Here is a 12,852-nt window from a genome sequence, read left to right on the forward strand (position 1 = left end):
ATAAAATCTTAAAAAAAAAAGTGTTCTTGGGGTGGCCAGTTAGCTCAGTTGGTTAGAGCGCAGTGCTCATAACACCAAGGTTGCTGGTTCAATCCCACATGGGCCACTGAGAGGCACCCTCCACAACTAGATTGAAACAACTACTTGACTTGGAGCTGAAGGGTCCTGGAAAAACACACTGTTCCCCAATTAAAAAAAAAAGTGTTCTAATCTTTATCTTCTCCCACTAACAAACACGAGCACTCTTCTCACAAAGCTGATCTTAGCTGAGTGGTGGTATAAAAAGCAAGCTCTGGACTAATTCATACTAAGCTGTGAATGAATGATGGCCTCATGGACTCTCCTAAGTATCTGCTTTTGACAGGGATTTTATAATTTTAAATGGATCTCTCATGAATGGAATTTTAGGTAGTATGACGAAGTTAAAGTAAAAGGTAGCAGACAAGATATTCTGGAACAAGAATGGTTCAGTCTCTCTAAGCCCTTTTCTTGCTTTTCAAGGTTTTCTTTCTTTTTGCTCCACAGATTCTCTAAAAGTGTCAAGATTTCTCTCAGCATTTTCCAAGGCAGGCCAGATGACAGGGACTCCTTGAATGAGACTGGATGGAGGCATTTGCAGCAGTGGCTGTGTCTGTATCAGGACAAAGTGCTTTCGCACCATCATCTTATTCTATCCTCACAACAATACTATAAGCTGGAGATTGTGGTCCCAATTTCAGAGGAAACTGAGGCTTAATAGGAGGTTCAGCAACTTGTCCCAGGTCCCCTGGCTAGGCAGAGGGGGCAGTGAGACTCAAATCCAGATCCTGCTTCCAGCTACCACGTCTTTTCCATAGACTGCATGCACTCTTTCTGTTTGTAAGAGACCTTGCTGTTTCTAAGTCAGCTGTACAGATAGATGCTATGTGTGGGTTTCTGACAGGGATAGATGTATAATTCCTTTAGGGCCTAATACAATGCTAGGCACAGGGAAGATGTCAAGGCATGCAAAGAATGTCTTTGCAAAGAATGCAAAGAAAGTGACTGAAGGCAACACCAAAGAGAGTACAGCTGTGGCACTGGCTGGATGCTGACTAGGCTTGTGAATGTGATGGATGGAGAAGAGAGAGAAAAGGAAGACACAGTAACGCAGCCTCGCCATATCTGAAAACTAGGGCCAGGCATATAAAATCCTAGACCCTTCTCAGGATGAGGCTCTGTGCCTCAGCTGAAAGTGGGGTGCCCTTTGCTTTACCTGCATGGGAGCCTGGAGATGCTCCCTAGGTTTCTTGGGCAATGTGGAAGCAGTATGGCTTAGTGGGCAAGAAAGTGGAGCCTCAAGTCACACAGACCTGGGTTCAAGTCCTGTGGGTTCTTGGGGCATGTGTTACTTTCTTTGAGTCTAGTTTTGTTATCGGTAAAACGTGGATAATAGTAGTGCCCACCTCCTATGGGGGCTGGGTGGATCATAAGATGATGCATGAAGATGCTAGCATGCATCTAGCACACCGCAGTGGTTAATGAAGGGGCTGCTCCTTTGATGGGTGGGGGGCCTACTGGGGCTGGGTTTCCTCTGTAGGATTCCCTCCCCCAACCCCCAGACTATTCTATAAAACTGCTCATGAGCTTGGGTGGCTGCAGCCCAGAGAACAGTCATATTTGAATAGAAATGAACAGAATCACCCAGCAGGGTAGGGGAAGGCTGGGATCTGGAGCTGAGGGGATGGGGCAGAAGCTGAGGAGGAAGTGCAGCCCTCTCCTTCTATCCTCCATGGAGAGAATCTTCTGCCAGTGTTTCTCACCCGGTCTGGGTTTGCTATGGAACTGCTGCTTCCAGCAGGAGTTTAGCCTCTTTCCGCCAAAATGCAATAGCAAGAAAATATCACTGGATTCTTCAGGGACACAGAAGGAAGAAGCTAATGGATGAAACCATCCACTTTCACTGCAACTTAACAGCAAAAAGACTCTGGATTTACTCTCCATCCCAGGAGCACTGTATCTTCTGAATACATTTCTGTAGCTGTTAATGCCACAGAACAGTGGCAATGACAAGAAGCCTCAGACACAGGACAAAAGGAATCAAAGAATACTGACTTCTGCCAGAGGGAAAGAAGACAACAGGAAAAACCAGTATTTAGTATAGAAGTTCTAATAACTAATCTCTGTTAACCAAGTTTGCAGACTATACAATGCTCTCCATTTCTTCTCTAAACTATCAGAACTGCTGTCCACATTGTCCTGAATGCTTGAGATGAACAGGCTACTTTGCAGGATGCTCATTAGCCAATTCATCTGCTTTTCAGGAAGTCAGCAGCGTTTGTATCAAACTCGTTTATGCCAATTATATGTGCTATTGTAATTATATCATTTAATTAGCTATTCTGCAAACCAATGAAATATGAGTGCAAAAAGAAGGAGTTATTGTTGCTAAAAAAAAAAAACCTAAGTGCAATGCTTTGGAAAGACTCGAGACTTAAATTTGCTTAAAAATGCCGTATAGTTAGGAACAGAGAGACAAATGTTCAGAGACTGGAATACACAATAAAAATCTAGAAAGATCCTGCAGCCAGATTACTTTCCAAATGCCAAAATTCTTATTCCATTTTGAATAAAGACAGAATTTATAGATGCTATATTATAGGAGAGGTTTGTGCAAGTAAAATGACAAACTTTAATGGGAAAAAGATCTTGATCGGCTATCAAAAGATTAGCAAATAAGTATATGTACATCTTTTAAATTAAAGTGTGTCTTTTTAATGGTTGTTCCTTTCTTTAACCAGCTTTTCCAATTAACCAATTAACAAATTCATTGTCCTCACTCCATTGGATATGAGAACATCTTCTGTAGATTGAGATCTGCTTTTTTTCATACCTTTTCTACTCTGCTTTCCTAAAACTGAACAGCTACTACCTGCGCAATAGTGTCACCGCAAGTTGTATTTCCCCAGAACTATAGTTTCAGGGCTGTTTTCCAAAGCAAGAGTGAAAAAAAGGGAGACTTAGAGTAATCAAATACTTTTGGGGAAAGCTGCAAGCCATACCCCCTCTTGCAAATTCACAATGCCCCCAATACACTAAGAATAAAGAAACAAGTTAACTTCGTATAACCCAGGTTTCCTTAAACTTATTCATCATGGAACCCTTCCTTGGGAGCAACACTATAACGTACAGATACACACTTTGGGAATCAGTCTTTAAGGCCCACGGAAGAGGCCTAATGTATGCTCTTTGTTCTTGAGCAATTTACAACTGAATCAGAGATATAAGACATGTAGATTTGACACACATATCCCACACAGAACAGGTAAGTAACAGTCTTAGTCAGTATATGAGGGTCAAATGATGGTGAAATCAGTAGGTGTTACAGATCAGAACACCAGATCAGTCATCCACCTCTACTTAACTTTCACAAATTTGGGGCCTTCCTCTCAAAAACTTGCTCTTGTTCCCCTGTTCTAGAAAGTTCAAAGGGAACTCACGTTTCTTAAGTGTGACTCTGTGCCAGAAATGGCTGTTTACAGATGTTATCTCATTTAATTTTCACAACCATTGAAAAGGGGTATTATCTCCCTTTTTCAAAGAAGTAGACACAGAGTGATAACACAGCTAGTGGGAGGGCCTCCATTCATACCCCTGTTTGCCTGGCTTCGAAGCCTGTCTTCTTTCCATTGTACCCTGTTACCAAGAGTCTTTATAGCCACTTTCCCGAGCTGGTGTTTTATTTATTTGGGGTGGGTGGGAGGTTGGGGGGCGCCCACTTGTATCTGGGTAGCCAGGCTAATCTGTGGCCCAGCCTTGGACGCAGAGCACAGCCGTGCTCTGCTGTGTCCCTAGAGTCTGGACTTCTGCACAGCCTCTCCCTCCTCTTCCTCCCAAAGCTCTGAGTTTTGACTAAAGGCTCAGGGGTCACTCCCTTGTCCTCTCTCGATGGCTCCTGTGGGGAAGGCATTTACTAGGGGAGGACTTTGCCGGTGTTAAGTGCTTTATTAATAGCACATGCACTGAGCGTATTCTGAGCTGGAGAGGGTCCAGGGGATGGAAGGATGTCGGCAGAAAGTCTTACTCATGTTTTCAGCCAGTCCTCCCTGTCATCCCAGGTCCCTTTTGTGGAGCCAGCCTGGGTCTGCCTTCCCTTCTGCTTTGTAATCAGTTATTACTCCTCTCTCTTCTCCACTGACCTCCCTCTGCCATCCCAAGCCCAGCTGGAAGGGACCATGGAGTGGAAAGAAAAGACCCTGAGCGACAGAGAGGGCTCAGCAGGAAGGAGCAAGAGGGCAGAACATGAACTGAGGTCCAAGATCAGAGGAGAGGCACAGCCAGGAGGGACTGATGGGGTGACCCTCCAGTCTCAGGCTGGTGAGCTGCAAATGAGCAGTGCATGGTAGCTGAGGCGGTGCCCACAGTGGCTGATGGGTGTTGGTGAGGGGTGCTGGCCTGGATGCCGACACCCAGTATGGTTATTTGTCTTGCAGGCTCTTCTCCCTCCTACACCTGCCTTTTCTCCCCCTCAGAAGTAAGGTTATAGGTGTGCTCACATCAGTCTTCAAAAATGTATGGGGTGGGAGCTGGGGAATGAAGGAAAGGAGGAACGAACATGTATTAAAGCACCTCACCGTGCAGGGTCTTGGCAATCATTTCACTGCTTCGTTGTCATCTTCACAAGAGGTGGGTGTGGCCAGGTGACAAAATGAGAGGTAAAGCCTAGATCTGAGCCCAGGTCTGGTGCCTCAAAAGCCCATGAACATTCTACCACACCCTCAGCCTTCCAGTCTTACCTCCCACACCACAATGCTGAAGCCAGGTCTAGAGCCACTGTGTGTGTGTGGGGTGGGGGTGGGGTGGGCTGGGCTGCCCCCATCTTGGGTGTGACAGGTCAGTGCACAGAAAGGGTCCTGCCCCAGGAGTCTCTCTTTCCACAGCTGGGGTTGGGAGCTGTAGCCACGGATGCCATCGGAGTCCATTGGCTCTCCAACAGTGCAGAAACCAGAGCAGGCAGGAGACCTGAGCATCTCCACCATGAACTCCAGCTCCTTAGCCAGGGCCACTCCCAAGAGGCCTGAGGGCTGGACACCTGGCCCTGGCTCCATGGTTTCATCTCTAAACTCTGGGAGTCGCTCCAACCTCCTCTCTTCACTGTAACCCTCAGCCTTACAAGCCTTTCTTTCCAAATTTGGGTACTGTTTGTTCACCAGGGGTGTTTTCAATATGCACTCTCTCAGCAAAGCTCTAGGCAGCCCCAAGTCCCTAGAGTTGAGGTGAGGATATGTCCGGCCTCCCATCCATCACCACAGAGCAGTTATTCCTGTCTGCTGAGTGCACAGCATGTCTAGGGCAATCTCTAAGATCCCAGATCTGACAACCACCACCTGGCCTAGACTCCATGGCTTTTGGAGGCACTCCCATTTCAAAGGAAGGGCTGTTGATTGGCAGATTGATTGATTCTCATGATCCATCTGACAGAGAAAGAGTTCCCTTGTTCATCGTTCTCCCCACACTTCGCAGGCTAAGATGTCTCTAGTCCCAAGCTTATTGTTTGTCTTGTATCTGTGTATCTATGTCCTGCCAGGCCAGGCCAAGAGCTTGCGGACTGCTGAGAGCCTGCCTCTGCTCACAGAAGCTACTTTCCCACCTGGGGGGTGCATGCGCACCACACACACACACACACACACACACACACACACACACACACAAACAAACGCGCGCGCGCACCCCAGACACAGCCACTGACCTTTATTTATTGCGACTGCTCTTGGATGGCGGTAGGGGACTATAGTTTTGAAGTCATTCCTTACACTCAACAGAAGGCCTGTTTGTTGCAACGAATCCTACACACAAACCCATAGCTTCCATTTTGTTGGTATACACAGCAGGCACTTTATAAACATCACATTTAAACCTAAGGCTTTGTCGCCATTTCATGAAAGTAGCCATGGAGGCTTACGAAAGCAGCTGCGCTGCGTCACAGAGCTGAGCTGATAATGGCAAGAAGCCAGGATTTCAGCCTGGCTGCCCCTCCAGAGTCGAGGGTCTTAACCACTGCTTCCCCACACTGTGCCTAATTTGGTGCTCTGAGCAGAGAGAAAGGGACACACCCCCTTTGCTTCCCCAGCTGTGAGGACTCAGGGCAACAGGAGAGTCCTGGCCAAGAATGAACATTTTCTTCCACAGAAGAGCTAGGGTGGGTGTGGCTGCCTGCAGGAAGAGGGTTCTGGACCAGAAAGCACAGCCCTGGCCCTCATGAAACCTCACTCTGTTCACAAAACAGTTCCGTACACTTGCCCAGTACTTAACTCTCCTCAGAATTTGTCTGCCTTACTCTGTCTTTGATGTCACCCTTTTTTTTTTTGAGGTGGCAGCAGCAAACACTAGAGAAAGTCTCCTAACTTTAGGTCCTATTTAAGCCTCCCCTCTGATCTGGCCTCTGGAAGATGATAACCCTACCAGAGAGCCTCTCTCTGAGGGCATGCCCTCTGCAGATCTGGAGATGACAGTGGAGTCTGGTACCCAAAGGGTTATATTCACACAGCACACTGCACCTCCATGCCCCCAGTACACACACACTCACCATGAGATGCTGGAAGAGCCAAGAACGCATGATATTGGTGGCGTGCTTGGGCAAGACTCCTCGTTTGTTCTTGGACTTCTTATCCTCATTGTCCAGGAGGGAGGTGAGGTCAAGGTTAACCTTCAGGGTGCATGGAGAAAAAGTCAGCATCAGCAGCCAGGTGGGCCAGCAGCCAGGGACCTGTTGCCATAGTGACGGCAGGTTCTCTCTGCCAACCCCCGTCCCAACTCATTCTAGGGCCTTGGGAGGTCACCTTTCCCATTACCCCACACCAGCCCCTTAGAGAATGGAGAAGGGAAGAGGAGAGGAAGGAGGAATGAGGGGGGGAGGAGGGAGAAGGGAGTGAGAGAGGAAACAGCCATGCAGAGGGTATAAGAGAGATGACTTTGCCCTAAACCATCCAATAATTCGCATTTCTGGGGGACTTTACAGTTTGCAAAGTGCCTTCCTGTCCATTACCACAGTAAGCCCCCACGTCAGCCCTGTAGGTTGGTAGAGCTGTGTGCAGTTGGTGTTAATCCCCCTTTTGTGGATAAGAACTCCGAGGCTCAGAGTTTAGGTGATTTATCCACGATGACAGACATAATGTCAGATCTCAGGCCTCTGACTTCAGATCCTCTTACTCTTCCCCCCCCCCAATGCATGTGCTCTGCCCCACTGAGCTACAAAGCGGCTGTGAGTGCAGGCTAGAAATAGGAAGTACAGGAGCCTTTGATGGAACCCGGGGGGCAGCAAAGTCCAGGAGTTGATAAAACCTTTCCAACACCCAGCTTCTAATCTGTAAAGTGGGGGTGATGTTACCTCTTAGAAAAATAATGAGGAGTGACTCAGTCACTCGGGTAAAATGCCTAGCAGATGGGAAGTGATCACAGCTGCCCTCCCCCACACCCATGCACATGTGCACACGCCTGCACACACACTCACCTGTGTGTTCTGGATCTGGATGGCTCCCTGGGGGATTGCTTGGGTAACCACCTGACCCTGGGAGGTTACCATGGTAACTGGCTGGTATAAGGCTCCACCTGAGGAGACAACCAGTTTTTGTGTCCCCTGTCATGGGGGCAGGTGGGAGTAAGGGTACTCACATGTAAACACCCTCTGCTCTGGAGGTATTCAGCCCCTGTGGGCAGGGGTGGAATGGGGGATGGGGGATGGGGTCTAGAGCCTCTGGTGGCGTGTGTTGGGGGAGGCGACAATAGCCTTGTTTGGTCTCTGAGGGGCTCATGAGACTGATCCAAATCATCACAATCAGGTCTTGGTGTTAATCATCTATAAACTTATAGAACACTTTAGTCAAGAAACTCAGCAGGGAGTCCCTCCCTTCTATTTCCTAGAACATTTGAGCAGTGCCCTGTCCCCCACCCCTGGAATCCCCTCAGGGCCACCTTTTCTCTTCCCAGGGGTGTCCCCACAATCCCCTGCACTGACCTGACACCACTTGTGAGTTGACGGTTGTCATGGCGATATTGCTCTGCTGGAGCGCTGAGGCTGGGACCACAATCCCCTGGGGGTTATTGGAGACTCCAGACATGGAATTGGGGGAATTCTGCAGGAGGTCCTGGCAGTAAGGGAGGCGTGGTTCGTGACAGCATCACTAAATGCTCAGAGGCCACAGCCCCAGTTTCTCCTCTCCCCTTCCCCCTTCCTGCCTCCCCTCCTTCCTCCTTCCTGCTCCTCCCCAGACCCACATTCGAAAGGCAATTCTCATGGTTTCCTAAAAAGAGTGAATAAGAAGGCTCAATATTAAAGACCAACCAACCAACCAACCAACCAACAAGAGTCATCCATTTAGTCATTCCATGCCCCTGCAAACCTGAGACATAAATTACCCCATGAACCAGTCAGTGGTCCCTGCCTTGGCCTCACTTTGGAATTTCCACTATTCATACCTGGGTTCTAACCCCAAAGATTCTAGTTTAGTTGGTGAAGGGTGTGGCCAGGGCTTTGGGGTTTTCAGAACTCCCAGGTGATTCTAATGTGCAGCCGGGGGCTGAGCGCCAGGCTTTAGCTCCCAGCACCTACTCATCTTGCACACTCAGTCGTCTCCATATGCCCCGCCCCCTGGGCCTCACTTCCGGTACCTGAATCTCCGCACTTATTACAAGAGCTCTACACACATAAGCAGCCTGTAACGTTTATTTCGTTGTATCCTTAGCACCCTGCTCAGTGCCTGGCACCTAGTGGCTACTAAATGTTTGTTAAATAATAATAATAAAATAGCGACCCTAGCCTCTTCATACCCCGTCTTCTAAGGGCATCTCATATGAGCCTCAACCTTCGGCACATTTCATCTATTCCTGCCTCTTCCTCAGGCCCCGAACACAGACTTCCACTGCAGACAGGGTCCTTTGCCCCACATTGCCAACCTGCCAGCCCCATTTTCCCAGTGGACAATCTTTGCAGTTAGTTTCTGCAGTAGCCAAACCAGCTAAAAAGACCGTTTTTCTTTTCTTTTTTTTCCTGGCTTCCTGTTCGCCTCCACATTGCTGTTTAACAGCTGGGCAAAGAAGTGCTTGGACTTGATGTTGAGGGACTGCGGCAGGAGGGGAAGGAGGCTTGGCCACAGGCCGGCAAGGAAGGGGAGCCCTCCCTGCTTGGTGGCTTTTTCTGGGAGTTTGTGAGGAAGGATCTGCGTGTGTGAGAGGTCGGGGTCTCCAGGCTTTATTTGGAGAAAGCGACACAGGCAGCAAATGTGGTGTGGTGGAAGGGGTCGTAGACCTGCCTGGGTTTTTCAACTCCTCTGACCATAGTTCCTCATTTAAAAACAGGGCTTGAACCAGATGGCCAATGGCCATGTGTGTGGTTGGCGGGGGTGGTGGGGTGGTGGGGGGGGCTGACATTCCCATGCTCAAAGCTTAGACTCCTAAGGCATGAGCTGTCAGAATTTAAATAGATGAACAGCCAAGGAAAAAGACCAAATAGGGGGAGAAAGAGGACCCCAATTTCCCAGCTTTTGTTTTAGGGTGGGCAGAAGCTTGGGCCTTCAGCCTCCAGGGAAGGTCTAGTGTGTGGAGTGGGGAAAAACACGTGTTTGAAGGAAACCTTGAGTTAATGACTCCCTACCTGCAGCAACACATACAGAAAGAGTATCAAAGGCCCAGGGGAGAGCCATGGTGAGTCACCTCCCAGACCCTGACACCAGGAAATTGCAGAGCCTCTCAAGAAGTGGTGGCCAGCATTGATTTACATATCTCACTGGTCAACTGACTGAGCCCCCCTTGGCATCTCCAGAGCTACTGCTTTTACCTTCCAGGATGGTCCCTGGTCCCAGAGTTAGAGGAGCAGCACCCAGAGAACAGAAGTCACTCTCCCTTCTCCAATGGCCTGTGCTGGGTGGGACCTCTCCGTCTGAGGCCTCACTTCTACTCTGGGCTCACCTCTGCTGCTGTGACCCTGGGAAAGGGGAGGGCAGCTCTTGCCCTGCCTTCTCCTTTCTGGGACTCTGAGCACCTCTCAGCCAGCGAGGCTTATTCTTTGAGCAGAACTCTTGGCCTTCCTGTGCATCAGTTCAAGTCTAACACCAAGTCTGACCTGCAGAAGCCTGGAAACTGGAAGGATCCTTAAAAGCCACATATTCCAACTTCCTGACATACAAATAAGGAGCTGAGGCTTAGAAGCCTGTGTCTTGTTCAAGATCCTCAGTTGGTTAGCAGCAACAGGATTACACAGACTTCCTTCATCCACAACTACTGAACGCCCACCTGTGCCAATCATTGGGCTGCAAGGTGCTCCTTGAATCAGAGGAGTTCAATAAATAGTTATCGAAGGCAAGGTGAACAGAAAACCCAAACCCAAAAGTACGGAGGCAGCATGGGCACCAGAACAAAGAGGACAGATCTGGAAACCAGCAAGTCATGGCACTTCTGTGGGCCTCAGTCTCCTCGTTTATAGAACGTGTCTCCCCAGTGCTGACATTCAGGAGCCCTGAAAGCCTACATTTTCACCTATGCATCTGCTTCAAGGTTGAACTCCTCTCATCCAACATTCCAGCCAACTGTTCTCACAGGATGTGAACAGGACTGATGTTATTTGAAGCTGAAGCAAACTTGGAAGGTAACTTTAATAGAGGGGGAGGGGGGGTCCCTCCACACACTCACCCTGAAACTCATGGCAATGACTTTTCAATGGTCTCTTGTTTGGACTCATCCATGTCATGGGCTCCTTATTGGGTAATGATATTGGGGATCTCAAACATAAAAAGTTGTCCCAGCTTTTCTTCCCCCTTCCCTCCTCCCAAAAGTATCCAGCAAGGACAACACAAAGTCAGTAAAATAAAATACAAGAGGTGTGCCTTGGGATTCTACCAACACACATTTTACCAGCCAGAAGCAAAAGAGTGACCCATCACCATCACTGGACACTTTATCTGCTTATTCAAACTGGTTGTTTCTCAGCCTTGTGGCTTGGCTTGCCTCCACGCCAGCTTACTTGGTTTGGGAAACAAAGGGCAACATCTGCATTGGATAAGAACCTTCTTTTTCCTATCCTTTCCTCCTACGCTGTGTCTCTGCGGGGAGGTGCTGAGAGGCAGCCAAGTTCTATCAGCAAGTAGAGAACTTCAAGGGTAGAGACCCAGGGCAGTGTCAGGCTGGCCACATCTCAGCTGGGCAGAAAAAGGAAGCAAAGTCTTGGGCTCCTTGTGGTCTGGGAGATGATACTCACCCCTTACATTTGTAAATATGAGCTGATTCACAAACCCACCTGAGCACGGTGGTGTTTTGAAAGACACAGATTCCCAAGGCCATTGAATCAGACTCAGCAATTTGTATTTTGACTCAGATGGTCCCAAAGATCAGATGGGTCTGAAAGCTACCTATTTATCATACACACTGAGTATTAGAGATCATTCTATCACTACACTATTTCATTTTAATCTCACCACTACCTATGGGGTCAGCAGGAGGGAGATTATTCTATTTGCCTGAAGAGGAATTGAGGTCCAGAGAATGGAAGTGACTTCCTATAGTTAAGCAAGTAGTTGTGCCTCCTACCCAGGTCTCTTGGCTCTGATTGTAGCTCTGATGTTCACATAGAGAGATGTGCTTTGGGGTCAGACTGCCAGGCTCCCACATGAGCACAGCACAGCACAGCATATTTAGGCACCCAATAAATCATTTCCCACTTCCTTTGGCTAAAATCACCCAGCTAGGGAATGGCACAGCCAAGATTAAAACCTGTCCTAGGGGCCCACTTGGGTTCTTAGTGACAGAAGAGATTAATCTGGGGCTGCACACTTAGCCGGGAAGGTCAGTCCTTGCCACGTGTCCCCCTCATTCCTGCCTCCCTGCCTAAGACATTCCTGAGCCAAAGCCGAGCTCCAGAAGTGAAGCTGTAGCCCCTGACTAGCTCTATGACTTGACTTTGCAGCTATTTCAGGTTGAGCCTCTGTCTCTATGGAGACAGCAGAGTCCTGACTCTCTGGAAAGAGCCTACAGTTCTTTTCTGAGGAGGGAGCTACTATGGCAGCTGTGGGAACCCCTTGGGAGAAAGTGTTGGCTAAGCACGTAGTATTATTACCTTCTCCACAGCTTCCTCTTGGGGTTTATCAGACTCCAACCCAGGCGGGTGCTGCTGCTCTGTCTAGACCCAAATAAAGCTGTTTCTTCCCAGGCTCCTTAGTACCCATAACAAGGTGAGTAGAGGTTTAGTGACAGTTTTCAGCATCCAGTCTCATATCCCTGCTTGAATTGTCCAGAAACCAGGGGCTGAGTCCTGGTTCTGCAGCCCCAAAACTCTTGGTCTTGTTTCACCACAAACATGGCAGTGGTGTCCCCAAACCTCTGGAAATTGCCAGGAGCCTGGGAATCCAGGGGACTTCCCTGGCTTCTGTGGTGGAGCCTTTCCGTCAGACTGGGGAGTGTGTGACCTCTTACTTTCTAGTAAGGAAATAGGCCAAAAAGCTGAAAACTTTCATAGTTTCCCAGGAGTGATGTCTCCTAGGGCACAGAGCAGGTGACCCAGGAGTCAGATGGAAGGTGGCCTCCACAGGCCTCCCAGGAAGCCTGCCCTCTCCTGCTCCTCACCTGCTGATTCCCTGAGACACAGAGAAACCAAGAGCCTCTCAGGAGGGGGCAGAGCAATAGGGGAGCAACCTGAAAATGGCTGAGAGCTTGCACCCCCTGGACTCCACCCATAGATCAGCGGCAAGACCTTCACTCCCTGGGACCATCAGTCACTCTTGCTGGACCACAGTGGTCACTGGGTGACTTTTACTCCAAATCTCGTTTTGGGAACAAAATAAGAAGACTAATTCAAAAGAAAGGCCTTATTAAGAAAACGTGAAACGCTCTGTGATTACCTTTGGAACT

The 12,852-nt window shown here is 48.7% G+C and overlaps 1 protein-coding gene across 2 annotated transcripts in view; it reads right to left on the reverse strand.

Moving 5' to 3' along the window:
* The window catches only part of PKNOX2 (PBX/knotted 1 homeobox 2), an 82,748-nt gene that overhangs the window by 14,861 nt on the left and 55,035 nt on the right, over positions 1-12,852 (reverse strand). The window contains exons 5-7 of one of the 2 annotated variants that reach the window (XM_019658929.1): positions 7,973-8,102; positions 7,469-7,566; positions 6,545-6,664 (exon numbers count right to left, since the gene is read on the reverse strand). In XM_019658929.1, the coding sequence (XP_019514474.1) occupies positions 6,545-6,664; positions 7,469-7,566; positions 7,973-8,102 (348 nt within the window). The remainder of the gene's footprint in view (positions 1-6,544; positions 6,665-7,468; positions 7,567-7,972; positions 8,103-12,852) is intronic. The other variant, XM_019658930.1, reaches the window with a different exon arrangement.

Source organism: Hipposideros armiger, unplaced genomic scaffold, assembly GCF_001890085.2.
Source record: "Hipposideros armiger isolate ML-2016 unplaced genomic scaffold, ASM189008v1 scaffold_291, whole genome shotgun sequence".
NCBI classification, from domain to species: domain Eukaryota; kingdom Metazoa; phylum Chordata; class Mammalia; order Chiroptera; family Hipposideridae; genus Hipposideros; species Hipposideros armiger.